The sequence below is a fragment of the Neopsephotus bourkii genome, unplaced genomic scaffold (assembly GCF_033783945.1).
Source record: "Neopsephotus bourkii isolate Nb327-2 ecotype Australia unplaced genomic scaffold, CSIRO-AGI_Nbou_v1 NB_1287, whole genome shotgun sequence".
NCBI classification, from domain to species: Eukaryota; Metazoa; Chordata; class Aves; order Psittaciformes; family Psittacidae; genus Neopsephotus; species Neopsephotus bourkii.
In genome coordinates, this window is record NW_026901771.1 from 790,446 (window position 1) to 817,706 (window position 27,261).

Genomic DNA, 27,261 nt, shown 5'->3' on the forward strand with positions numbered 1-27,261 from the left:
ACATTTCATGAAGATTGTCCTGAATGTAGGATTTACCGTCTCTCAAATGTAGTTCTGCTCTGGACATGTCCTCCAAGCCAACAGTGCAACCTAGTTGCATGAAGCTGGTAATGGGAGCTGGCATAGGCTCGTCTTTCTATGTTTTTGCATACAGCCATTTTTCAGAAGCTGGTCTGCACTTTTAACAAAGGAGTTACTAGTATGTACCTGAGACATTAATTCCATGTTATGTGGTTTCCCTGAGAATTGCCATCTGTCATGCCTTTCTGTCTGGAGGTCACGCCAAGTTACCTTGGGTTTGTATCCTAAAACAGTAGGTTGAAAGGATAAACTGTGTGCTTTGTCTTTAACCCTTAGTTATCCTTTTCCCTTTCAGCACCCTCCTTGATAGGTATGGTAAGGAAGGACTGGGCTTCCCAAAACAGCATTGCCCTCTCCTGGCAAGAGCCGGACTTTCCCCATGGAGCAATTCTGGACTACGAGATCAAGTACTATGAGAAAGTAGGTCTCACAGCATCACCCAAACTCAGATCCTAAAGACCAATATGTTTTGTATTTCTAATATCTTAAAAAATACTTTAAACTTTTCACTCGGTCCCACATACAATGCTGTATAATTATAAGGTTTATTCTGTACTATTTTTTTGTAGTTTTACTGCTAACTTGTAAAGTACTGTCTTGTTTCACATCAGAATCAAGTACAGCAGCAAGCAGGCATTAGATATACATGCCCAATAGTAACTACATTTATGATCGTGGGTAAATGGATCGTATGCCTGAACATATTTTGATTTATGGACTGTAAAAACTTCACATTAGAGTGACCCTGAAGCAAAACAGTTGCAGTGAATGACAATGTGATTTTGTTTTGTGGCATTATTTAGCAATAATCTGGTCTAAAATGATAGAATGAACCAGCCTTGTTAAAAGGGTTGCAAAAGGTTACAAGAAAGAGAAACTGCATGGTATTCATGTAAAAGTTCTTGAATTCTGTCAAAATTGGGTGATTTCACAGAAAAGAGGGCAATAACATGCCCTGCAAGTAAAAGGTACAAGGTACATGCACACAGCATGTCTGATGAACGCATATTTTGAAGTGTGCTTCTCCCAAACCACAAAACATGTTTTGTCATTTCCAGTTCACTACAGGGTCTTGTAACACTATAAAATTTAGTGCTAATCAGTGCCTTCACTCCTAGAGATATGCACAGGAAATTTTTGCTATCCATACCTTAAAAGGTTGCCTGGTAAGTCAGTTTTTGCTGTTTATCTGCCCGCATCCGAAAGTCACAATGGAACTAATGCATATGTGGAGGAGACCACAAAGAACAGAAATATAAGCCAAGTCATGAAAGAAAGATTTGGGTTTCTTAGGCTATATAAATGTCTGAGAATTTTCTTTTCTTTGTAATTCTCTATTGAGATGATGCAGCTTTAATGAGGCAGGGGAAAAAAAAGAGTAAATTGGGAAAAAAAAATCCAGAAATAAATAAATATCACAGCTACAGGTTGGGTGGAGAAGAGACTCAGAACAGCCCTGTGGAGAAGGACTTGGAAATGTTGCTCAATGAGAAACTGAACATGAGCTGGCTTCGGTGTGCGCTCGCAGCCCAGACACCAACCGTATCCTGGGCTGCATCAAAAGGAGCATGACCAGCAGGTGTAAGGAGGTGATCCTGCCCCTCTGCTCTCGTGAGACCCCATTTATAGCACTGTGTGCAGTTCTGGTGTCCTCAACGTAAGAAGGACACGAAGCTGTTGGAGTAAGTCCAGAGGAGGCCACGAGAATGATTAGGGGCTGGAGCACCTCCTGTGTGAAGACAGGCTGAGAAAGTTGGGGCTGTTCAGCCTGGAGAAGAGAAGGCTGCGTGGAGACCTCATAGCAGCTTCCAGTATCTGAAGGGGGCCTCTAAGAAAGCTGGGGAGGGACTCTTCAGCAGGGACTGTAGTGACTTGATAAGGGATGATGGGTTCAAATTCCAACAGGGGAAGTTTAGGCTAGATATCAGAAAGTTCTGTGTTCTGAGAGTGGTGAGGCACTGGAATGGGTTGCCCAGGGAAGCTCTGCATGCTCCATCCCTGGGAGCATAAAAGGACAGGTTGGACAGAGTCTTAGGTGACATGGTTTAGTGTCAGGTGTCCCTGCTATTGGTAAGGGGTTGGAACGAGGTGATCTTAAGGTCATATGTATGCATAACATACCATAGCTTTATGTTGTATTTAGTTCTCTTCCATTCTCTTCTGTTCTATTCCATTCCATTTTTATTCTGCTCCATCTCATTCCCTGCACTCACAATGAGTTGTACAATGAGGAGAATATTATTTACCTGAAATGCCAAGGAAATTTCAGCAACAAAAGTGCTTTCAAAGACACAAATCAGAGCGGTTACAGGTGGGAAAAAGTATTTCACTTATTTAGAAATAAAGTTATTTTAGTTGCCTTGGTTAGGTTTAGCTTATTTTAGTTAATTTCAGTCTGGTTTAGTTTGGACCCTTCAGTTGAGCTGGAAGAACCTTCCCTTGCAGCCTGACAAAGGAAAGGCAGGGCAGGAGCGGTGCCGTGGTGGTGCGAGAGCAGTGCAAGAAGAACCCAGCCAGAAAGAGGCAGGGAAGACCTGACAAGGGGTGGTGCTCAAGGCTCCAGAGGACAGCAGCAAGTCCCGGGGCCTCGCTGGGGTCACCGTGGGAGTCCAGAAGGCTGCCTCCCCCCAGATGCGGGGCACGAGGGCCACCTGCGTGGAGCACGAGCAGCTGCCTTTGGGACACAGGGAGCCAAAGGAGCCCCATGAAGGGGCTGTGCTCGGCTGCGGAGGAAGGCAAAAAACCCCAGGGACGCTTGCTAGTCCAGCCTGGGGAGAAAAAAGCCTTCCCCCCCCAGCTGCAGGACACGAGGGGCCACCTTCGTGGTGCACGAGCAGCAGGCGATAACGCAGCCAGAACGGCCCCAGGAGCCCTGACAAGTGGTGATGCTCAGTGCTCAGAGGAAGGCAGAAAACCCCCGGGGATCCGTGCCAATCTGCCCCGGGGGAAAATTCCTTCCTGACCCCAGTGCTGGCGATCGGCTGCTCCCTGAGCATGTGAGCAAGACCGGCTCCTGGTCCACACGCTGGTTATGCCTCTGAGGGGACAAGGGACAGAGCCTTCGGTGACGTGGTCTAATGTAAGGTGTCCCTGCCTATGGCAGCGGGGCTGGAACTGGATGATCTTAAGGTCCTTTCCAACCCATTCTATGATTCTAGGATTCTAAAATACCCCGAATGATAACACAACAAAATCTTGTTTGGCTTTCTATCTCTCTCTAAAAATTAAATGTTGAGAAAATAGCAAAACTTCAGTGTGAGCCAATTTTGTATGGGTTGTACAGAGTTTTAATTTCCTATTTAGGAATACACTGGTGCCTATTTATCTGGTTGACTGACAAGAGGTCACTTTGTTCTGCAGCTTTTCAGCCAAAAATGCAGTAAACATAAGATGACCTAGGCCTGTGAGGAAAACAAAAATTCCTAGACATTGTCCAAGATGCTATGAGTTTCTGTCACAGTAAGGAGAAAACGTTTTCCATTGCTTGAATAGTAATGTGATGTAACCAGAAAAAGAGTATAATGAGCCTGAATTAATGCTGTATGTTGAGTCCTGGTAGCTGAAATACCTTATTTCCAGTAATTATGAATCATTCTGAAAGCTATCTAGTTAGCAACATTTGTCACCTTACACAACAAGTGAGTCTTTACAGCAACACAGACAATTCTTTAAATGTTTTACCTTAGACCACTAAGAGGTACTCTGAGAAGTATTTATTCATAGACCTGCTTTGGAGTCTTCATGGATACTACATATTTGCAAAGTATCTTTGTTAATACAGGCTGTCTGCCCTATTCTGCAGTCTGTTATCTATCCATGAACAGTCTGCAGTCTGTTATCTATCCATGAATAGACCAGTACTTCTAGAAGAAAAACATCTCTCATAGGCAGTATTGTCTTTCCCTTTAAAAATCAAACTCCAGCTATCAATATCATCTCTGTTTCATTGCTAATAGTAATCAACTTCACTTTTATAGTTAAAACAATTACTTAGACACTGCCCCAAACTTGTACTTTTTGAAAGATTCCAGGACATTGTAATCTATTTAGGTCTCACCAAAAAGGTTGCATGTTCAACTCAGATGAAGGAGCGGGATAAAATATGGCCTTGATACAGCCTTGTAATGATGCTTAGGTCCTGCTGTAGGGATTCCCTCAAGGAAAAGGAAAGAGTACATAGCGGATATAAACCATACCAGCTCCACTTGAGGTTGTGCAGCTAAGCCTGAAAATGCTTATTCCTCCCCTTTTCCACCCAAACCCTTTAAGTTAATCATCAAAAATTAATGCTCCCTGAAAGCTGTGTACGTATCAGCAACTGTATTAAGTTTGTTCTCCCATATGGCCTGAATACACAGCTGGATTCTATTTTCTGTTACTCACGAGATAATATATAATTAGCTGAGAAAGCGTGTCTACAGAGAAGAGATTTGAATGGGATATACCCAAGTACTATCCCAAGGCATTGCAATGACATCTCCAGAATATATTTTGCAGCAGGACGTAGGATGGAGGGGCTGGCTGATGTTTCTTTGCTTTCTTGTCTTTTGGTGAAATTTACACTAAAGCCAAATCCTTTGACAAAACATTTTGTTGACAGAGTCAATTTGCAACACACAGGCAGTTTTCACTTAAATATTTTAACCCACCTCCGTATGGCAGTGAGTGCATAGGACATATAGGATGTCAGGTATGACTTTCTTGCAGGATTATTTCGAGCTGAATTCATAAATAGAGAAATAACCGAGCAGTGGAGGCAAGAGGGAAATTAGTTCTGCAATGGGATTTTAAAAAGTGATGAAGTGTGATGATGCAGAGAGATAGAGGAAAGTGTCATATTTAAAGAATTAGAAAGCAGTATGATCTTGTTAATTCTTCTATCAGTCTACAGCTGTATTAACTTATTAATATGAGGATTTAAGACTATCAACACATAATGTTTTGAATGACAGAAATATTTTTACAAAAATTAATATGGAAAATTATAAACACAAAAGTAATATTGTCTTCCAGGATGGTTTGTCTACACTAGTATCCTGTAGTATAAAGAAAATCTGTCTACAAGTACATGCACCATATTATTTCAAAGCCACAGAAGTGTGTATGTACAACAGATTACATACTCTGCCCTTTGATGACAGAAAGATGTGGCACTCAGTGCATGTACAGATGAAGATGTTTTTCCCTGCCTATTTTTTTTCTACACGTTCTGAGGAACAGGTAATTTTGTGCTATGCTTAGTATCACACTAGACTAGCACAGCAATAGCACAGCCCTGGAAGCCTTCAGAATACTTCAAGCTCATTTTCACATACGTGCCCAAGTTGCTTTATTCCAGCTTTTTTTTTGTCTCCCCATGTGAACTGCCAGCATAAGGTATGTGACTTATCCCATTTTAGGACAACAGGCTTTCCCCTGTGTCTTCTCTAGCTAAGGAGATATTTCATTATGATCTTCTCAGATTAATTCAGTTCTGCTCAGAAAGAATCTGACCCTAATGAACATCACCTGGAATCTGACCTCCATGAACAGGAGTCCTTAGACAAGATATGGACATTTCTTATAAGAAGCCATGGCATGTAGATCAGAAAATCCTCTGAATATCTCAGTGACATTTTGGAAAGGTGAAGTAAAATCAGTCATTTCTTTTCTATAGCCCTCTGCCTTTCTGTGAGGTGCATGTGAGGTGTGAGGTTCGTTGACCCTCAACCTCCCAACTGCTTAAACAGCTAAACCACTCCAGTCTTTCCATTTCTTTTATTACAGTTTTGCATAATGTTTAACTGAGTTAGAAAGATTACATTTTTTCAGACACAACTATGTTACATCTTCCCTATTTCCCTTAGGTACCAGCTATAACTTTCTTGGTTCAGATTTTGCTTTTATGTTAGATTTTTAAATCATGAAGAATAATATACGCACCACCTCCAATCCACATGAGGCTGAAGAGATCCTGCGGAGTGTGTAACATTATTCATGAGCAGGCAGAGTTCATTTGGTGCTGCTGTGGCTGGATTGCTAGCATCCACTGGCTCTTATTCTGGGCATATTCTTTTATTGTTGTTACATCTACCATAGTATGCTTGATAACCTTGCAGGCTTCCTGACTATATTTTAAAGTCAACATCAGTGACAAGACTGGGGAACAGGAAAAGGCTTGTAACAATTGAGATTGAGCACTTAATTGCCTGGGTGGTCAGTAAGTATAGGAGCGCTATGCTGGTAGTGCTGAATGATTCCCTGGGCAATTTTTAGCCTCATGCTAATCATTCTCTTTTAAAACAAAACACTTTGCTCCTGTAACATTTTTCAATTATTCCAATTATTTGAAGTATAAGTAGCAATCTGCTGCCTACAAGTAAAATGTTTCTGATGTGAGTAGGAGCAAGAAATCTAGTGCTCATGCAGTAATACATTTTCATTACATTTTCAGCACATTCTTATAAAAACAAGAGTATTGAGTAATTTGGATGCAGAAGAGCTTTTAAATAGCAGTATTAAGCAGACCTTGGTATTTGTCCGTAGCTTCAGGAACAGATCAGCATGTCCTAGCGAGGCCCCAGGGCTCCAAGGAGTGCCTCTGGCATTCTCGTCCATTCAGAGCTCCTGGGAAATGAACCATGTCTGGTGAATGTTTTTATAAAATAATCACTACAAATGTGCTTTGGGAGATAATCATTAGAATGAGATCTCCTAGCTTATTTTAGCATGGTAAGTGATGTTAAACAAGCTTCTCAGTTTTTCTATTCCGCTGTTATTAACCTAGTTTCCCAAGGGAAGAACTGTAAAGGCCCTTACATTCTAAAAAGAGAAAAAAATAGTTCTCAGAACTGTTGAAAGCGACAGTGAATAATTATGAGACTCTCTGAGCAGATACAATTTTTGCCTGCAGGAAAGAAATTACGGACCTTGCAGCAGCCATTATTAATGGCACTGATATAATTACTATTAGGAGAAAAAGAAATCTGGCTTCTAAATATCAACTGCATGCAGCAATGGGTTTATCAAAGAAGTTCTGAGCTAGGCATTCTCCATTAGGTGCCTGGTTTGGCTAGCCTCCTAATAGTTGTTGTCAATTATTTAGAGGTAGCTTCTAAGCCTTTGTATTTAATAATAAAGTAGCCTACAGAGCTATTACTATTGTCGTTCCTGCTGAACCAAAAAATCTGAACGAGAAATATAATGTTGTTTAAGCAAGCCTGGCGGATTTAACAATAAACATAGTTCAGTCTCTGCTGTTCTTCTATTCCTGTCTGTAGCCAGTACCATTTTCCCCAAGGAAAATTGCATGTACAAAGCTTATTCCAGTAAGTGCTAGAAGAGCTGCACAAATGTAGTAAAAGTGCATTAATGGTTTTGAATAAAGGGGTGTCAAACTCTTCTAAAGACATAGGCATAGGAGGTATGCAAACTGTTACAAGACAAAAAAGCACAGCTAGTTCCATACTTCAAAGTAAGCTAAGAAAGCTAACTCCACTGATGGCAGAGGTTGATTCCTAATAAAAAGAATTATGAAACATTTTTTCTAGACATTAATAATTTAAGGTTCAGAAATAAATAGTCTTAAAAATAGATTACTGACACAGCAAGAATAATAATATTAACTGTAGGAATCAGCTGTTAATCTTGAGCATGTGATTAGGTAGGGTCAGAAATCAAAAGCATCTATTTCATAGTGCAATAAGCTTCAGCTACCTCCAGGGGACAAACTTCAGATTATTTTGATAAACATATGGTAAAAAAGAAATGTCTCTTCAGAGAGACTGTATCAATTGCACAAAAGAAATTAGTAAGGAGTTTAATATGTTTTATGCTGAATTAACAAAATAGAGGATGTACTCTCAAGCATTTTACTGCTATTGTTCTTATTGTCATTGTTGCTGTTAGTAACTGGTTGCGGTGTGGTCGCTTTTGAGTTCAGGTGCAGTAAGTTTTAGTAGCATCTAAAGCTAGACTTGTAGTTCCCTCAAGTATCTTAACAGGCATTCAGGAGTCAAATTTTGGGGTTGGATGTTTAACACATTTTTACAAAAAGAATAGTGAGTTTCATGAACAATGACGTAAATAGAACCAGTGTAGTTGCCAAAAGATGGACATCTAAGCAAAAAAATATTTCCTTATTTGTAAGCTATCTATAATACTCAGGTCACCGTTTCTGTAAAATATGTCAGAAAGTTTCCTTTAGAGCTTCTTAATTTGAAAATTAGCTTAAAAGTTCCCAAAAGTCTTCATCTACGAGCCAAAACTGTTTTAAAAACTGAAGCTGGGATAGTGTTTTTGAAATACACAAACTACTTACTGTTTGTAAATTGTTCTTTTGCAACCATAAAGGTGGATTCACAGGTTAAATCAAGAAGATATGTACTTTGTGACTAAGTGAGGTTTCGTCTTATCTGAATGTGAAGGAATGTTCCAATATGAGGTACCATTTTAACTTAGTTTTTTCCTGCAATCCCTCACATATTCAGGAGATATCTGGGGAGATACAGGTAGAGACGCGTTTTGGGGGACAAAGGGAGAAAATAGAGAAGTTTCCTTTTTTTTTTTTAATCAACTTCTTAGACTGCATTGCAGCTTCACACTAGCCATGCAGAAGGACAGATTGTTGTTAGTTTTCCACTTTTAACAGGGTTTTTTCCACACAGAAATGCGTACAAAGCCACTGACTGCATAATATAAGCAATTTCTTTTTTATTAAGTTGTGATGTCCCCAGAGCAGTCATTCTGAGAGAAAGGAAGAAGTATTCAGAGGGAAAGACGAAGCTCTTTTAAGGAAACCCATTCTGTTTTCATGCAGTAGAACATACTATTTCCATTTTTAATATTTGTATAATCATTTTGCCACATATTATGTAAGAACTGTGGGTTTGGCTGGGTGGTTGTTGAGCAGACAACGAACATTAGAGGAGCTTTTCATTTAAATACATGAATTCATTAGCCAACTTGAATTCATAGAAATGGTATGTTATTCAGTAACTACCACGTAGGCTTGTTAGTTTTGTATCCTAATAAAATAATGAATGTTTGTTTTGTTGATTTAAGGAAACATAATGTAAAAATCCTCCTTTTTTAATGTGTTAGTATTAATAGTTTCAAAGTGCCCTTTCTTGATGTTCTTGTCAGGGAGGCTGAGTTAACAACCTATTATTATGTACTCCTTACTGAGCAGTTAATAGCTTTAGAGTCTTTTGCAGGAATTCACCTGCTGCTCATAAACACATTTATGTTGCTGTAGGAACTTCACCAGGTTGATGCATCATGTATTTGCAATGACCTTGCACAAACTATCTGGTTTTCTTGCATATACTGCGAGAATTACTAACATAATGTAGTAACACTAAGGCAGTTCTTTAGTGACTGAGACAGCCCTTCCTTTTTAAAAGAGTATTGTCACCTGTCTGTTTAATTTCAGAAATTAAACAAAACAAAAAAATTGGACTTTTTTGGTTCATCTTTACTAACGCAAAAAATGTTATTTCTGCTAAAGTTAGTAAAACTAGAAATGGGCACTTCCCCGCTACAAATATAGGAACAAAACTTGTTTTGTCAGTTTTGAAAGTGTAAAATCAGCATTTTAGTTTCCTTGCTAGATTGTTAACTTTGTCCTTTGATATCCATGTTAAACTAATTGGAAAAATATTTTGATTTTTTTGCTTTTTAGTCCTGATTAACTCACTGAGGTGTTTGAAGAAAACATAAATTTAAGTAATATTCTGTGTTTATTGTTGATGTAATGCCAGGATTTGCTATATAGTCATGATGCCAGAGATTAATTCAGCCCTTTGGAGTTAACATTACAAGACAGATGTTTGCTGAATTCCGGCACCGAGATACAGAACGATGCACACAGATGCTCACAAATACACAAAGAATGTAATATCTCAGTGACTTTTCAATAGCTGTTGATATATTTACAGTTGAAGAGGTTTGCATAGTGAAAAACTACACAACCTCTACAGATTATCCCTATATATAGATTAGCAGGTTCCTTCTTGCTTCTCATTTATTATTTGTATTGGAGAGATTAAAGTCAAACTATAGTTAGTGTCAAAATTTGTGTTTTCTTGCCAGAATTCTTCCTCCAAAATTGATTTTTGTTGAGTGGTGTTGAAATCTGTATTAATACAGTCAACATTATTCTGTAAGTCCCAATTTTCTTTGAAAAGGAGTGTCTCAAAGAACTGTATATATAGTTAGCATGTGAAAGACTCGTTATCATATAACATTCATGTAGATTTAAATTAATCTTAATGACCAGTCATTTATTCCAGATCCACAATAGCAATCTGAATCAATTTCATCTATAAAAGTATTTTACTAACTTAAATAAAAGGGATAGCTTTATTAATATCACTGAACCCCAGCTGATAGCTCTCTTATGTGTATCTGTAAGCCAAGGGAGCAACTAGGAATATATTTGCTCTAAGTATGGCTTGTTTCCAAACTGTTGTATATCAATAAGGATCTTTTCTTTATTTGCCAGGTAGGAAATATCCACTTACGTATGTGCACATTAGTCTGCTCTTCTAAGAATAAAAGAATCTTCTTATCTAGAAGATTCAGCCTGGGTTCTAACCAGTCTTAAAGTAAGCCCAGTTACTCTATCTGTCCTAACACCCCTGAAAGGCTGAAATACATTTTTAAAAGAAGTGAAATTAGGTAAATTAGGCAGTTTTTGTCACCAGCATCATTAGAGCTGGGTTTTGTATACCTGACTCAGTGCTGTAACAATTATATTGTAACAAGTCAACGTCGCTGTAGTCTTGTGAAAAATTGGATCATTGCTCTTGTACTGAAATTCCACTTCAGTTGTAAGATGCTTCCTTATGTCTTCACGCTTCAAGGTGAAATAGGGGAAAGAATGACGATTTTGGGTTCTGCCATGAAGGAGCAGCAGTTTTGTGTGTACAGCTATGATATTCATGATTATTCATCAAAAAAAAAAACCCCCAAAAGCAAACAAAACCAAACAGTATTTTTTAAATAAATAATTTTTTGTAATTAAATACCAAATTTTTGTTTTATCTATTTAAATCAAATATGTTACCTAGCAACGTTTTGGAAGCCACAAGCAAATTTGGATCAAGAAATAAGTAAATTCATGGAAGAAAGTCCTTGAGCTGTAAAAACATAATGAAGCAAATTTAGTTAGTTCAGAAACCCACTAATGTGCACGTTGCTGGACTCTGAGGGAGTGTTAAAGTGAGTGTGGGGAGAAGGAACCTGTACCACTCATGGAGTCTCATCTACAATAGCATATACAAGACCTGATTCAGAAATTTGGACTGTGAATCTCATATACCAAAGGAATGAGTTGGGAATTAGCCCACTGGCTGTGTGTTCATAGTTCTTCAGGCTTGTTTCACATAAAATTACAGAAGGCTTCAATCTTTGCATTTTGCAGGATTGCTCTGTTTCCTGATGACTTGTATTTGTCAGCAAATCTATTATCTCATTTTGAAATACACCTTAGTGTCAGGTACCTGAGAAGAAACTGTGCTTTGCTGTGCAAAGAAGCCAGCAAAACTTTTAGATACTACTTGAGTTGATTTTTTACCATGAGTGGGTTAATTCATGCTTGCAGTAGTGCCCTGCTTTTTTCCAACTGAAAAAGGTGGTGCAAGGGAAAAGAAAAATAAAATGAGTGAAAAAATAAGAAAAATCTTCAGGGGCAAGTGGAGAGGCTGCCGTTTTTATGTGCTTAAGTTAGAAATGCTCCTGGAAACCCTCTGCAGAGGTTTTCACTGGTAAATATTTTTAATTAACAAACAAATTTTATCAGAGTAGCTTATAGCTGCTAGAAAGATGGAATTTAATATCTGTGTTTATCTGATAGGTCAAGTCATGTTCCCCAGCTCCCTTTGTTATATTCTGCATTGCACCCTGTTCCGTCACCAACTTAAGGCACAGACCTGTTTTTATTCCTTTCAATTTAATCTCCTTGTCAATACGATCAGCAGAGTCCTATCTGCTGCTCTCGCACTTGGTGTTCCCATTTGGCCTGCCATGTTAACTGCACAGCTTTTGCTCTGCCTGCCTCTCACCTCATGCTGGCAAGAATGTGACCACTCATTTAGAGTCACCTCGTCATCATCACTCCTCATTTAACTTTCTTTTTTTCATGGTTTACCTCACATTTGCTCATTTCTGCCTTTCCAGGTATATAACCCAATTAAATTGAGGTTTGGCTGGGTTTTGACCTTTCCATATTTTCTTGATGATTGGTTATCTGTTCTTCCCCTTTTCTTGTTGACAGCTTCACTTTATATATGGAGAAAGTGATGAGTTGACTGGCAGGCAATCAGAATATAAAATATTGGATGGCCAAATAGGTAAAGCTGCTGTATTGCAGCCCCCAAACTGTTGCATCTTAGATTAATCACAATGGAGGTCAAGAAGGGAAGGGAGAAGATTACAACCTAAAGTGGCTGATGCCTTAAAATGCTGCAGGTTTCTTTTCTGAAGCAATTACTAGAGGCACCAGCAATTTTCTGTATGGCCCTACTTTTTCCTGTCACAGTTTTCATCTTAGTTCCTATTGGTCCTCAGCTCTTTATAATCACTTCTCTAAATTTACTTTAAGTTTGTTGATCAGCTGGAAACTAAAGCTACAAGATTGTTAGGAAGTGTTTTCACGAGAATATGAATAGTATCTTCCACTATTATTTGTATTATTGTAGGGTTTCTTATCACTCTGTTGCAATGAGAATTTACATAATGCTGTTGAACATATTGTAATTAGAAAGTAATTAATGTTAGAAACATGATTTTGAACCAGTGACCGTTTTCTCTAATATCTGCTAAATATTATTGCTGTCATTCATGTTAATTGATGTACCCTAGGTCAAAATAATCACCTAACAGAAAATCAGGCACAAAATTGGTAAATATAAAGAGAGGCGTTCAAAGACAGACTGATTTTCCCAGGTGTAGTTCATTTTACTGATTTTGATGTAATTACACTTCATCTACAAGAATCTATGTAAGATGAGAAGAGAGATACGACTAGGGGCAATAGGCATTCAGAAATCATATTATGGAAATACTTTATTGTGAAGAAAGAAAATAATTTTTTGAATTATTGGGAGCAAATTAGTTGTGAAAGGGATATAGGCAGTATAAATCAAAGGCAGTTTCTATAAATTGGAGCTGTGGGGGGCTGTGTTTTCCTTGGAAAACAGAGGCAATAAGTACAAACACAGTTAGCTGTTATTTGTCTTTAATAGATTCTACTTGGACTGATTAATCACATATTGATTATACCTAATAATTGCCTACTGTCTTTTTCTAATGTGTATCACAGCATTGAAGTTCAGGTGACTGTGAAGGTAATGAAGTGCCATCATAAACGATTCCATAAGAAAAGTAGGGAAGGTGTTGGAGATTTCATTTCACAATAGATCAGAGCTATGATTAATAAAAATTGCTGTTCCAGAATCAAGGTCTTTCCTTTAAAGTAATGGTGCTTCACATTGTGTATATCCTTCCAACTGATGTATCAAGGAAAGAGGAGAAATGTGACCAAATGATCTCATAAAAGATTCTTTTTTATAATTGGTGCTTTTGTTTAAACATTGATAATGTCTGAATCGTGGACATCCAAATCTTTTTACTTTAATGTGGTACTTACTCATCTTATACATTGTGCTTTAGTGCACAGGAGAAGGACCTGGTCCCTGTGGTATACAGATTGAATCTCTATTACTATTTCTTTCTGTTAAGTGATATGCTCTGAAAAGGCGAAGCAGTGTTTTATGGCTTAAGTACAGAATTTTCATGTTGGAGGACAATGGATATAAACTAGAAAATATATTTTCAAGCAGTTGATGGTAAAATGAGATACTGCCTCCTTGGATTCTTTCTGTACATGTACACTTGGAAGTCGTAGGTACCCAGTAAGTATGTTTTCAGTTGGCACAAGCCTTTCAAAACTCTTTCCCCACTGAGAAGGCTTTTCAGTTTCTCATGGGACTCAATAAACTGAACAGTTTGATTGTCATTCATAATACAAGTTAGACACAGAGTGGTAGTTCCTGGAGTTCCCATTATGTATTCTAAATGTTAGAAAATTATATTCAGTTATCTTTTCAGTTGCTAAAATAATAACTGATGTGATTTCATTTAGATCCATGTTTCTTGTTCGCACTCAAATATTAACAGTGACAAATCTTGTATGCCTGAAAGGGCCTGGATTTTTATCAGTGCTTTACTGGTAAAATTAATCTTTTAAAGGTTATTTGCACACTGTAAGCAAAATTCTGTATTTCAGCTTTTGTTTCTTTTTTTTTCCTAACCATTTTTAGCCATATGTACTTTTTCTCACCTGTAGCATCAGAATGTAAGCTCTTTGATTGCCGTATGAGTATGAACTGATGAAAGGTCTTCACGTTTTGGTTAGTCTTTATCAATATTGTATTTCATGTATGTTCACAGTCTTCAATTCTGTGCTGTTTCCCTCTGAAGTAAGGTGGGAATAGAATTAGAGAGCAGCATGCTCACATAGGTGTGGCAGTTGGAGGTGCATGTATTAGTCCGCGAGTGTTAGTATCAACAGAAGGAATCCCCTTTCTTTTGATTATATGAGAAAAATTGTAATGCTCATCATCATAACGTAGAATCTAAATGAATTAATATGACTTCATTAATAAAGTAGCTGATTTCAGTGAGTGATGAGCTGTCGTTTAATCTGATGATGTCATACAGTGGAAATGTTTCATTACAGTGTATGCTGATGGGACAGATGCAGCTAGTCTGGTGCATTGCAAAAGAAGAAAGCTTTTCTTTATTTTTTATACTCTCATCCTGCTACTCCATTACATCAGTTTGTCTGCTCTTAGACCTTATGCACCACTGCAACCTCCATTTGGTCTGTCTATTTCTTAGGATATGAAAAAATGTCTTGACTATAGAGCCAGGTATAAAATTAGGATGCATACAGATTCAGATACTAATGCAGAGGTGGCTGCAAGAAAGAGTTTGATTCTGAAAGGTGTTAATGTCTAGACCAAACTGTCACAGGTTTGTGGACATTGTCTCTCTCATAATCAGAGTGAATCCAGTGACAAGAATCACACGAACAATAAGAAAAATACAATTTCCATAGAAATAGAGCATTTTCAAAGTTACAATATAATTCAGTTTAGCTTTAATAGCTATTCATAGGCTTTCTGTTGTGTTGTGTAGTAACATTGGCTTCACATATTTTTTGGATTATACTTCTGTTTTAATTACAGGTTTTCACCAAGATAAATTTGCAGTAGGCTATAGAAGAGGGCTTGTGAAGTTACTCTTATCAGAATCTGACTAGTAGTTATGTGAATATATTAAATAGACTCCTTTAGCTTATGTTTACATCCTCAGCCCCTGTGTTCTCAAAACTGCTTCTTGCGAGTGCTGTGTCATCTTAAGATCACAAATGCTGCTCTTATACCAAAATGAAGGATCAGAGCATTTGTTGTACTTTTCCTTTGTATATGAACTCCCTGATGTTTCCCATGGTCCCATCACTGTCCACATTGGAGATCTATCACAGAGGATACTGTAGCTCCTTCTAGCCCACAGAATCATGCTTCTTTCCAGTGGAAAATAGGGTACATGGCAGGAGGGCTGATATATGTGTAAATTTTGCCACAACATAAAATCAGACTCTGATGAAAGCACACACTAATATCCATGAACTACATCTAAGTCCTGCCATTTAAAATTCACTTTTTGAACCCAGAATCCATGCAAAAGTGTCTATTATATGTGACAAGGATAAGACAAAGCATCCCATACTTCTCTGCAGCCTAAAATTATATTGTTTTATCCTAAGACCATCTTTAGCTTTCCTGGGAAAGATCATGGGCCAACCTTGAGAGCCACCCCCATCAACCTCAAATTGCATCTCTCTGTGAAAATCTTTGGCTTGCTGGGTAGCTTCAGATCTTGAAACTGTAATGAAAAGGGTGTAATGGCAGAACATCCAGTCTTTGGAGAATTGTCTTATGTATGAATCCAGTCCAGAAAGGCTGATGTCTTTATGTGAAACATTCACATTAAACAATGTGAAGTTTCCAGCTATTAATCATTTCTCCTTAGGTACAGGCTTCTGAAGCTTTTTCTTCTCAAATACACCAAGGTGGCAAGTTCCTTTTCCCTCATTTCACTTACAGTTACAAATCCTACCACCTTTGCCATATGACAGAAGTATTACTTTTATGATTGTGGACTCCTAGACACCATTTTGACTGTGATGGATGCCATAAGAGGCTGCAGAAGAAAAAAAAAGGAAGGAGGCAGGAGATGGGACCCCTCAGGGCTTCCTGTGGGCAGCTGCAGGCATGTGGTGAGGGCAGCAAGCCAGACAACCCTTGGAGGTGACCAAAGTACTTCCAGTGCCCAGGAGGACAGGCAGAGATGGCAGCCCCTCAGGAAAATGCTGTTAGCCACAGCCTGCCCGCACAGATGGAAGAACCCGTTTTGTTGGTTAAATGGTACCATCACAATCCTTGTCACCCTCATTATCTTTGACCAACTGCAATAAGAAATTATACTCAGTAGCTGTCTGTCCAAAAAAACTTACAGAAAAAAATATGTATGTATGTTGCTCAGGAGAGGTTGAGCCCAATAGAATCTAACTGAAACCTGTTCTTCTCCTTGTTCTATGTTTTCTGTGAACCAGATTGTTTCTTTTTTAACAGCCTGAAAGCACCCTTTGAATAATGCATACATAATCTTAGTATTACAGTATGGTATAATAAATGTATATGGTGCCCTATGGATATCACAGTTGGATTGTTAAGCATATGCCAAGGACATTTCTGTTCATTTGTCAGTTTGGAGACAAATCCTGCTGCAGTGAAGCAGAGCTAGCCTTAAGGCACCATATAAAATACTGCAGATTACTGATTTCTCAAGTGACAGTAATTAATGACAGGGAATAAACTCTCTGTTCTGAGTCATCCCTTCTTGTAAAAGTATCATCAACAACCTGTCTAGCAAAGCAGCACTTAGTTCATTCACATCAGTTGATGTGGCTGGGCTCCATACTACAGCAGGTGTCTGCAGTGGTAATTCCCAGTGATCTCTACACCATAATTCTCAGTGATCTGAGTCAGGAATTTCCTGAGTTCTCAGGAGATGCCCAGGACCAATTTCTAGGAGATTAACAGGGCACTTTTGCAGAGAGCGTATTGCCTTATAGAGTGCGAAAGGGAAATTCATGTGCAACTACATTAGAGCTACATGGAAAGAGAAGTTCAACAGCAGTGATGCAGTTGAATCATTCTAGAAGTTTACAGACTTTAAAGAAAAAGTTAATTTTTATTTTCTTTTACCCACAGGTCTACCCACGGATAGCGCCGGCATTTTGGCACTACCTGCGGGTAGAAGTGAGTAGCGGGTATTTGAATACTCCAACATCTTTACTTTACAGCTTACTAGTGTTTACTGACCTCCTAGTTTGTCCATTGTGCAAAAATAATTAGCTACCATTATAGCTGCCATTATCTCTAAATGTAGTCTTGTACTAATTCCATGTTGTTTTGACTACAGCGTAATTACTAACCCAAGTCACAAAGATGTGATGTGATGTTTATATGCAAGATCAAAGACAAAATGATGAAATCTAAGTCAAGGCCATATCATGCATTATGACAATAGCACAAAATCAAAGTACAGAAATCCATGCCTACACCTCCTTTTATAAACACATTTTACATTCATGAGAAGAATATGGATCTTCTGTTATATCATTTTTGCAAAATCTGTACTACTCAACTTGATATCATTTCTCCCCTCTTTTGTCCCTCAGGAGCATGAGCAGCTCAGCTATTCCTCCACAAGGTCCAAGGCTCCAAGTGTTATCATCACAGGTCTCAAGCCAGCCACCAAGTATATATTTCATATCAGAGTCAGGACGGCAGCAGGATACAGCGGCTATAGCCAGAAGTTTGAATTTGAAACTGGAGATGAAAGTAAGTTTCACTGAAGGAAAACAAAAATCACATACAATAGGAGCAGCATCTGTTACTGAAACATTGAGACATTTGGGGGTTTGAATGGCTGGATCTATACCATTTGCTTATCACAAAATGACTACTACTCTATGACAAAAGCAAGTAGGCTTCAGCCTCACAATTCCTAACAATAGATGTTTTAGCCCAACACTTCAGCTGAAGGAATCTTTTCTTCTGCCAGATTTCCTTATGGGTCCCTTCCAACTTGAGATGTTCTGTGATTCTGTTGCTTAAAGAAGGCTTTCCTTTTGACATCTAAAGTACCCTTAGTCAGACTTTATGTAAGTCTAGCAGCTTCATGCAGGCTCTCAGAACACAGCAATGAACTCTTTTTCTGTGGTTATTAGTGCTCCCAGAGTCTACAAATTAAAACAAAAATAAAAAAAAACAAAACAAAATGAAAAACAAACAAACAAAAAAACAAACAAAAAACAAACAAAAAAAAATTATATGCATTTCCATCAATCAGTAAGCCTACTAAATTTACCAGTAAAAAGCAAAAAGCCTACATATTTCTACATAATAATCAAAAAGGCTTGATGCTGTGGATTATGTTTGTGCTCTAAACAGTTTTATTATATTCATCATATAATTGCCCTCCATGTTCAAAGAAACTGCAAACAAGGTATCTACAAGCAATTGAGATAAAACTAGTGTAGTAGATACAACAGTAAAACGCCCATGAATGAAATTGCTTTAATTGACCAATTTTTTCTGTCATGTTTTTCATTAGTGTTTTAGAACTCAACTTGCTTAAGCTAACATATGGACTCAGAACTGTCTGTTTCCAAGAGCACCCATGAGTTTGTGTTCATTGCTTCTTAATGTTTGAGGGATAGATTTCCAAGCACTTAGTGCTTACTTTTTCTGGGTACTGAAGCAAATTGGTTTGGATAGGAGTGGAACACTTGGGTGCTTTCAAGAATTCCAGTAGATCCTGTCTGCATCTTCCGATGCAATAAATACTAGGTACCCAGGCACATAACTAGTCAAAAGTAAAGGGTACTTAAACCTCTGTGAGCCTATGTTTGTAAAATGTGACTTACCAATTTAAATCAGGAAGACTGTGGTTCCAGTGACATTTCTTTCATTGGCATTGCTGATAGAAATATCTCCTGGGAGTGAGATTCCACCTCTTCCTTGCCAACACCACATCTTCTTCTCAACTGCATTGATGCAACAGGCTCTTGGGCTGCACGGTGAGCTAGAGCTCACAACACTCTTAAACGTTTAATGCTTCTATTACATCTAAGCATACGTCAGTACGAATCTTGATAGTGAAACATAAATACATATTGTATATTTGCTGTTTACCAACATCTGTTGCTTAAGCTGGTGCCTGACTAAAGGCGTGTGATTTGTTATAAATCGTGTGATTGAAAGGAAACGTAGACAGAAGAGGTTTTGTTTATGATCAATTGAAATGGAGGCCAAGAGAAATTCTGCTGTATTTTGAAATGGTACCTGGAGCTAGATAAAGACTTCAATTTAATTAAATAATAGTTCAAATGACTGTGGTCTTATCCAAATATTTATACAGTATTGCTTTAGATTTCAAAGGGAAAAAAAGTATAGCAAAGTGACTGCTGGTAAGTACTACTTATTTCAGATGGAAGCAGTACTCAGTGACCAGTTGAATGATGCCTTGTTACTCTCCAAGTATCTCACTTTCTCACAGCAGTATTTTGAAAATTGGCCTATTCTAAAATTTAACACAGTGTGAAGGTGATTTTAATCATTCATTTGCACCCCTTTCATACCATGGGCCAAATGTCTGTAACTGTAACTTTTTCAGTTAGCTAAAGACAAGCGATTGAAATGCAACATCTACCATATACAAATAGTCTCCCAGTAATGGGGAGCTCAACATATTTACAGGTAGATAGATAGTGCCAGTGCTTAAGCCTCATAATCAAACATTTTCAACTTATTTCTAGCCTGAATTTTTTTTTGTCTTGTGCCTTTTGATCCATTTCTGCCAAATTAAAAAGTTACTGTGGGAAATCTCCTTCTCATCTAAATGTGTTCATGCCATTTTAAAGACTGTTATCTTTCCCCAAAGTGATATAAATGCTCTCTCTCACACTCTAAAAAAAACTCCAACTTGTCTTCCAAACATTGGTCATTTTGTAGCTGTCTAAAATTCTAATGTCCTTTTTGAAGAGAAGAATAACACCAGAGCTGAACCAGATGCTGAATTAAACTGGAAAAATAAATCTGCTTATGATGCCAGAAACTGACCTGACACTGCTTACCTTCTTAGAACTCAGTTTTCTTTTACTTACACGTCTAAACATTTGCTGCCTGAACTCGAGCATAGTCTTACACAGCTGAATAACTAGAGCATAGCAAAGTTTTTATCAATACGATTGTATTCTAAGCTACTGACCTACATTTAGATGAAAGATTTGGGGAGGAATGTGTTGAGACATGGACTGCATAGTTGTATCAGCACATGTAAATGTTAATTTGCCCTTGCATAGTTGTATCAGTACATGTAAATGTTAATTTGCCCTTTCTGGCATGACTATATCTTACAAACCAGTTCAAGTCAAGCTGTGTGGGAATCTGTCTTCATCATGTAGTACTCTGGCATATGCAGCTCAGCTGAAAATGTTCTGAATTTTTAATACATATTCTCAATTATTCTGAAAGATACCAAACAATATTAGACCAAGGCAGGCTATTGCAGCTCCCCCCATCCCTACCCATTAGAAACAAGTTGGTGAAAATTCCACATTTGCAATTGCTTTTTGTGGTCTTTCAGTTAGCCAGATTTTAATTTATTTGATGTCAGTTAAAGTTAACATTCTCATGAGCAGGCTGGGAAGAATGCAGTCTTTTAAAAGGATGTGTTGACAACAGATAATTTGTCTACCAACAGTCTCAAAAGTTACAAAGAAGTATTTCAGGTCATGTGTTTGATAAAAATCCTTCTCAGGCACAGTAGCTTGCAACATCCTTCAGCTCTCTACCAATTGTACATGTTACAGTCTTAGCATCTAGAGAAGGATTCCAGGACAAGATGAACTTCCAAGGTTATTCCATTTACCTTGCTTGAATATTGACATGATTTGTTAATAAATAGAGGTAAAGCAAGCAATCCCAAAATAGGATTTTTCTTTAAAGTGATAGTCAAGTTGTAAAAATCAGTGTCTCATCAATTGTGCAACATGCATATTAATATCCTAAAACTTGCTGTTCTTGGCAGGACAGCGCTGTCCTGCCTTCTCCAGTTTGCTGGTTGAAACACTATCTGTTATATAGGATAAAAGCTGAGGCTGCTGCTGGGAAATGCAGTACTTTTGCAAAGCCTAGTAACCACTGCTTTGACTGTTTTATTACCATTTTATTCAGTCTCCCTGTTTCATCACGTTACAGCAAAACACTTCCAGCAAAGCTGACTGTTTCATACGCTCCAGTACATGCACATGTACCACTGTTGTGGCTATAAATTGAAGCATAACTTCACTCATAGCTCCTGCTTTTATGTATCTGTAGTACCAACTATTTGAGTCACTACAAAAAACTGGTCCTCCCTAGGATAGAAGCTGTCCCTAGGATTTTTAGAAATACATTGAATTACCAATGTGAAACGGACTTTTGTTGTTGTTGGTAGAATGTTTGGTGCTTTGTTAACAATAAATGAAATTTCCAGTTGAAACAAACAAGTGAGATAGCACATATCTCATATTTAGAAGGTGTCTTGCTGGATCTCTCCCCATGTCTTCCTCGTCCTACTGTTCATTCAGTAGTAGTCAGCACTGGATAGTTCAGGATGTCTCATTTTAATCTTAAAGTATTCCTTACTGTATTTTGTATTTGCAGCTATTTGTTCTTCAAATTTGGCTTTGGCCTATCTGATTTCTCTAATGTATGTGCCCAGAAGCATTCCCTCTCAGACTGAAGCCCATCAGCTCACTGGAGCGCAGGAACTTCAGCACTCCTGAAAATGTAAAGGTTACCCCAATTAGACTCTGTACTTCTCTTTCTTACTGTTCTTAAGCACTGATGTTTACAATGCCTTGTAAATCCATCTGACATCCAGTTCCTGTCTATTAGAACTCCAGTTCTCCCAATCCACACTTACCTATCTTACAGCTGCTCACCATTATCTGTCCAGCTGTCTTTCTGTCATTTTTTTATCTTTCACTCTGCTGGAAGGTCTGCTGCCTGATAGTTGTCAAATTGAAATAACTGAAGGATGTAACTAAGAGACAGACGTGAGCTGTCATTAGGGCTTCCAGCCCTTTTATACCAAATACACAACCTTTTAAAGGATTTTGGAGAAAAGAAAGGAGAACAGAGCTGGAAGTTTCTCTTTCATCCTCTCACACTGTGACAAAAATGTCTGCACCATTTCCTCCAGTCTGCCCAAGTGAGGAAATGAAGAAACCTTGAGATATTTGTGTTCAGCCCAGAGAGGAGGGAAAGTGCAACTCCTTCCCACAAATGGGTGAAGAACCCAGGGAGGAAATGGGGTTGGATGCAAATGTATAGAGTAGGTGGGGATAGAACTGGTGCCAGGCTGGATGCAGAAGGGATTTCTGAGCATAGTGTTAAGCATGGAAGGTGGAACAACGCAGTAAGACACTTTACATGTCATTTTGGGTATATAACCTGAGTTAAGCATGAAGATTAACAGGAGTGAAGAGTTTACCTGGATAACACATTTCTCAGTACGTGTATGATGCCCGGTCATTTTAAAACCAGATCACCTGACTAATCACACCAGTTGCTGCTACAAAGTGTTTAAAGAGTTTTAACACCCAAACTTTATAGAGTACTATCTAATCATCTTCTGGGATAAGAAATAAAACCCCTTTTCACTGTCTTGTGCTACTCAATTTAAAGTATGTTTTTGTCAAAATGAACTTCCTGAGCAGACAGGCAAAGAGAATGAAACACGCTACCATACAGCCAGCCCAGTTAGATAGGGGAAGCTTCCAGGAGTGTCTTAGCACTGCTATTGGTTTACATATTCCTGTAGAGACAACAAAATACTGATTTTAGTTATATGAATTCTGGTCTTGTTGTTTAACTAATGAGATTCTGTGAAAAATGTTATGTACTTCTATGATTAAATGCAGCACTCTGATACACAAACACAGAGAGACGAAATAAGGTTGCAAGAACTTGACTGGCTTTGTAACCTATTGTAATTGGTTTTTAAACTGAGTTTTTCTGTCTTGTATAATCAATAATAGTCTTGAGGAGAAACACAGGGTCATATACCAATATTCACAGGTGATAGAGAGGAAAAATGAGGGAGGAAAAAGCAGGAAACGACAAAAAAGGTTCAAGAACATGCACAGCAGAAACAACGCATGTTAAAGCCCTTGTTCACAACTTGACCCTTACCTTAAGAGAAAACTGAAGAAATGAGAACAGAGAGATGGAGGGACATGGTGAATTTAATTTAGAATGGCAAAATGATGTAAAAAAAATTAATTATTGAGTGCCCCTGATTACTGTTTTCTAACTGTCTAGAAAGTATTTTATGAAACCTTTTACCTGCATGTGAGGAGTCTGTGTATGTGCGTACACGTGTGCTTATATACGTGCTGTTCACTGCACTGTGCCTTTATTGATTTCTATAAGGATCACTTCAGGCAAAAATAGGTATTTCCATCCTTTTCCCTTACCTGCCTCTCTGTCAGGTTTTAATAAATCCACATTTTCCAGTTATACTTGTCTGTGATTTGACATTTTTATCTGACAAGTAAATAAAGCTCATTGGGAAGTTTTAGGCTTGAGAGCCCCTTATAGCGATTTGGCTACTTGAAAAAAAAAAACCCTAATGTATTGGACTCTGGCCCTTCTGCTAACTCAGTAAAATACAAACAAGAGAAACAGAATGATCACTTTTTAAGTATGTGCCATCTCAGCTAAAAAGCATATTGCTTAGAGGTAGAAAGGACTAAGTATGGAGTTTCTCCCCTTCATGTATTTCACTCTGGTTCCTAATAGAAAATATGCTATTAAACTGATATATTGCATTCTGGTTTAGCTAGAACACCAGAAAATATCAGCTCCATTCAGCAGAAATGATCCAGCGCATGTGACTTTCTTCATCTTGATAGCAGCAGAGTCCTTCTTTGGACTGTGCAATCAGTCCCCACATTTGCACCTTTAATCCTCTTGAAGAAGAACCCTGGATTGTCTCCTTGCCGATGAATGCCTGCTGAAGAAAACCACAGCTAATTTATCTGAGCTCGTGGATTGCTTTTCTCTGGCTGACTTCACTATTTTAGCACACATCATCTTCCTATTAGAAGAAAAAAAGGAAGACTCATCTAAAACCTCCTCCTGCATTTACAACTTCAAACTGTGCTTGGCTTTAACAACCTTTGCAGCATGTAGCACAACCCCCTCTAGTCTGAAAATAGCATTCAGCCTGTGATTTGGAGAGCCTGTTATTACTTGCATTGCCACTTGTAGGGTATGATACTTGTTACGTTGTACTTTTCCAAATAAATCTGACCCTGTGAAGCATAATACAATGCAGAGCTAGAATCCACTCCCATAATATCACTAGATACCATTTTGGAGGTTAGCTATCCAGTATTTGCTACACCATTTATTGGAAGATGTATGTATGTAACTTCTCTGCAGAGAGCTTATGACCACATATACTGAACGCATTGTAATTTACTGCCCGTGCCTCTGCTGCCATTAAATTATATGGGCAAAAACCTAATGGCAGAAAATTAACAAGTTATTTTTGCTGAAAATTTGACATAAACTGCTGTTGTTTTTATTTACTTTACAACCTTTGCAGACAGTTTACAGGGCTGATGTCTAAACCACTCCCAAATACTATTTAGAAGCCAAATGTTTTTCATTTTATGAGGCTTTGGGCAGCAATGTGCGCGTTGTATTGGACTTCATCAACTGCAAAGCGAGGGAATATAGCCTGCTGAGCTTTCTAGGCTTTCCACATGATTTCCTTAAGCTTTAATCATCCGATGCCTAGAGAAAGTTGAAGATTTTGCTTACAGTGCAGTTTTAATGTTTTCAAAATTAAAGTTGAATTCATGATAAATCTAAAATTCTTGTTTTCTACATTTACCGCTGTTGTCGGAGGTCATTGAATAGAATTATGTATTCTCCTGTCAGAACAATGTTATGTTTCTTATGGGAACAGAAAGTTGGAATTAAGGGAATGGTATGTGGTGAAAATGTTCACATGTAACTGAGTTAAAGAAATAAAACTGGATTCACAAGACAGGAGATAGAGAAAAAACTGAGCCTTATTCTTTTTCTGCTCATGTAGTATTGGGACAGTGAGGACCAACCGGCCTATGAGTACTTTGTCTCTGTAAAGATTTAATATTATTCAGAATAAATTCATAAAAAGAGCAAGTGTCTGGAGACAAGATAATTTCAGGTGAATTTTTTTAACTCCCCAGTATTGTACAAAAAGCAGAGATAAAAATACAAGGTATAATAGTCCACCAGAGCATGCTATAGGTAAAACTGCATACAATTTGTGACAACCAAACTAAACACTAGACATACAGAGAAGTGTGTGAGGCTACACATTAAGTGTGCTTTTTCCTGTTTTCTCCTAAGCCCAGCTTAATATCTCTTACATACATAGCACTGTTGCTGGCTTCACTGGGACAGTTGGATGACACAAAGTTCTGAATGAGATGCAGGATTAAGCTAGATAAAGCTAAAAATACACCAAAACAACCCCAAAATGTCCAGTTTTGTGTTCAAAATCACATCATATTCAAACCTCAGCTAATTGCAAGTGTCTGGTAATACCAGCTCCTCATTTAAAAAACCTGTAAACCTCATCTCCCCCCCTCCGTTGTAGCTGGGACATGGATTATGGCTTTTTGTGCATTCACACCTGATGTCCTTCCTAAGCATCAAGGAAACTATTACAGTGATTGCAACATTTGACCAGTGAAACATTACCACCCCTTCTGTAAGAGCCCTGGATTTAACCTCTTTGTGCTTTCTTTCAGCTTCTGATATGGCTGCGGAGCAGGGACAAATTCTTGTAATTGCCACGGCTGCTGTTGGTGGATTCACTCTGCTGGTCATCCTCACTTTGTTCTTCCTCATCACTGGAAGGTAATTAACGCTGCAGTGTTCCTGTTTAGTCTGGGTCAGAGTCATCCAAAACGAAGAAGTTACGAATAACAGTTACACATTTCCAGTGTTTAAATAGGGTTAGACATAGCAGGGTGAATGTCCTCTTGGTTCAGCACTGCTCATACTCTCCGTTCTATTGTGAGTGTTGTTTTTCATAAGAACCCAGTTTGAGGAGCTAAGCACTTATGTGAAATCAAAAAATTGACTATTTTTTAAACAGGTTTCTGGACCTCTTGTCTGCAGAGTGAGAATTGAAACATGCAATACCTGCACAACTATGTGTATGTTTTATAAGCACATTTTTGCAACTATTAAGATAAAATACAGGAATTACTTAACGAAAGTAAACTAAGGAAAACTTCCCTTCGAAGTGCTAGAATGATTCTACTGCCTGTGCTATCACTGGTGAACAGAAAATAGTTTCCTGGAGGTCGCAAATTGCTGGTTTTGGGCTTTTCTTAAATTGGATTGAAGACATCTCAGTTACATCTGCTATACACCAGTACTGTTGCACTGGCGGGACAGTTCACCAAGCTGGAAAATGATTATTTTTTATAATGACCCTGGTTCTTACAATTCTTTTAGCAAAGTGCTGATTGTCCACCTTTCTTCAGCTGATGCGTTGATCAGGATCAGATAATGACCTTATGCAGATTGGATGAGAAAGTATTTGATTTATGTGGTCAAATGCCATGCTCAATTAAACACTGAAGGCTTTAAGGGAACTCACAAATTCTAATTGGACATGCTAAAAACCACATGTAGAGGTCATCAATCCTTGCTGGGACTCAGATTACCATAGGCATAGATGCTTCCAGAATGTCTTGTCTCTGATTCCATTGAGCCTCCGGGTGTTTCCCATGTGGTCTGAGGACTTCACCTGCTTATAATCAGAAGGCAAAGCAGAATTTGAAAGGAGAAAGACATTATGTCTCTGTCTCCTCTGTTAAACATCAGTGTCACCACAGTCCTGCCATGGATCAAGAAAGCCTAAAACCAGACTGATCCCTTGTAGAGGTTATGTGCCTTTGAGCGCAGGAGTCATACTCGGCTCCTGCAGTAGGCTCTGTAG

General features: G+C 38.2%; 1 protein-coding gene across 11 annotated transcripts in view; it reads left to right on the forward strand.

Annotated features, from left to right (window-relative positions):
• Positions 1–27,261, forward strand: part of LOC133218675 (ephrin type-A receptor 6) — a 472,741-nt gene that overhangs the window by 332,513 nt on the left and 112,967 nt on the right. For 7 of the 11 annotated variants that reach the window (XM_061365345.1, XM_061365351.1, XM_061365341.1 and 4 more), the window contains 4 exons: positions 377–501; positions 17,406–17,453; positions 17,876–18,038; positions 26,060–26,168. In XM_061365345.1, the coding sequence (XP_061221329.1) occupies positions 377–501; positions 17,406–17,453; positions 17,876–18,038; positions 26,060–26,168 (445 nt within the window). Of the gene's footprint in view, positions 1–376; positions 502–17,405; positions 17,454–17,875; positions 18,039–26,059; positions 26,169–27,261 lie in introns of those variants that run through there. The other 4 variants (XM_061365342.1, XM_061365352.1, XM_061365349.1 and 1 more) reach the window with 3 other exon arrangements.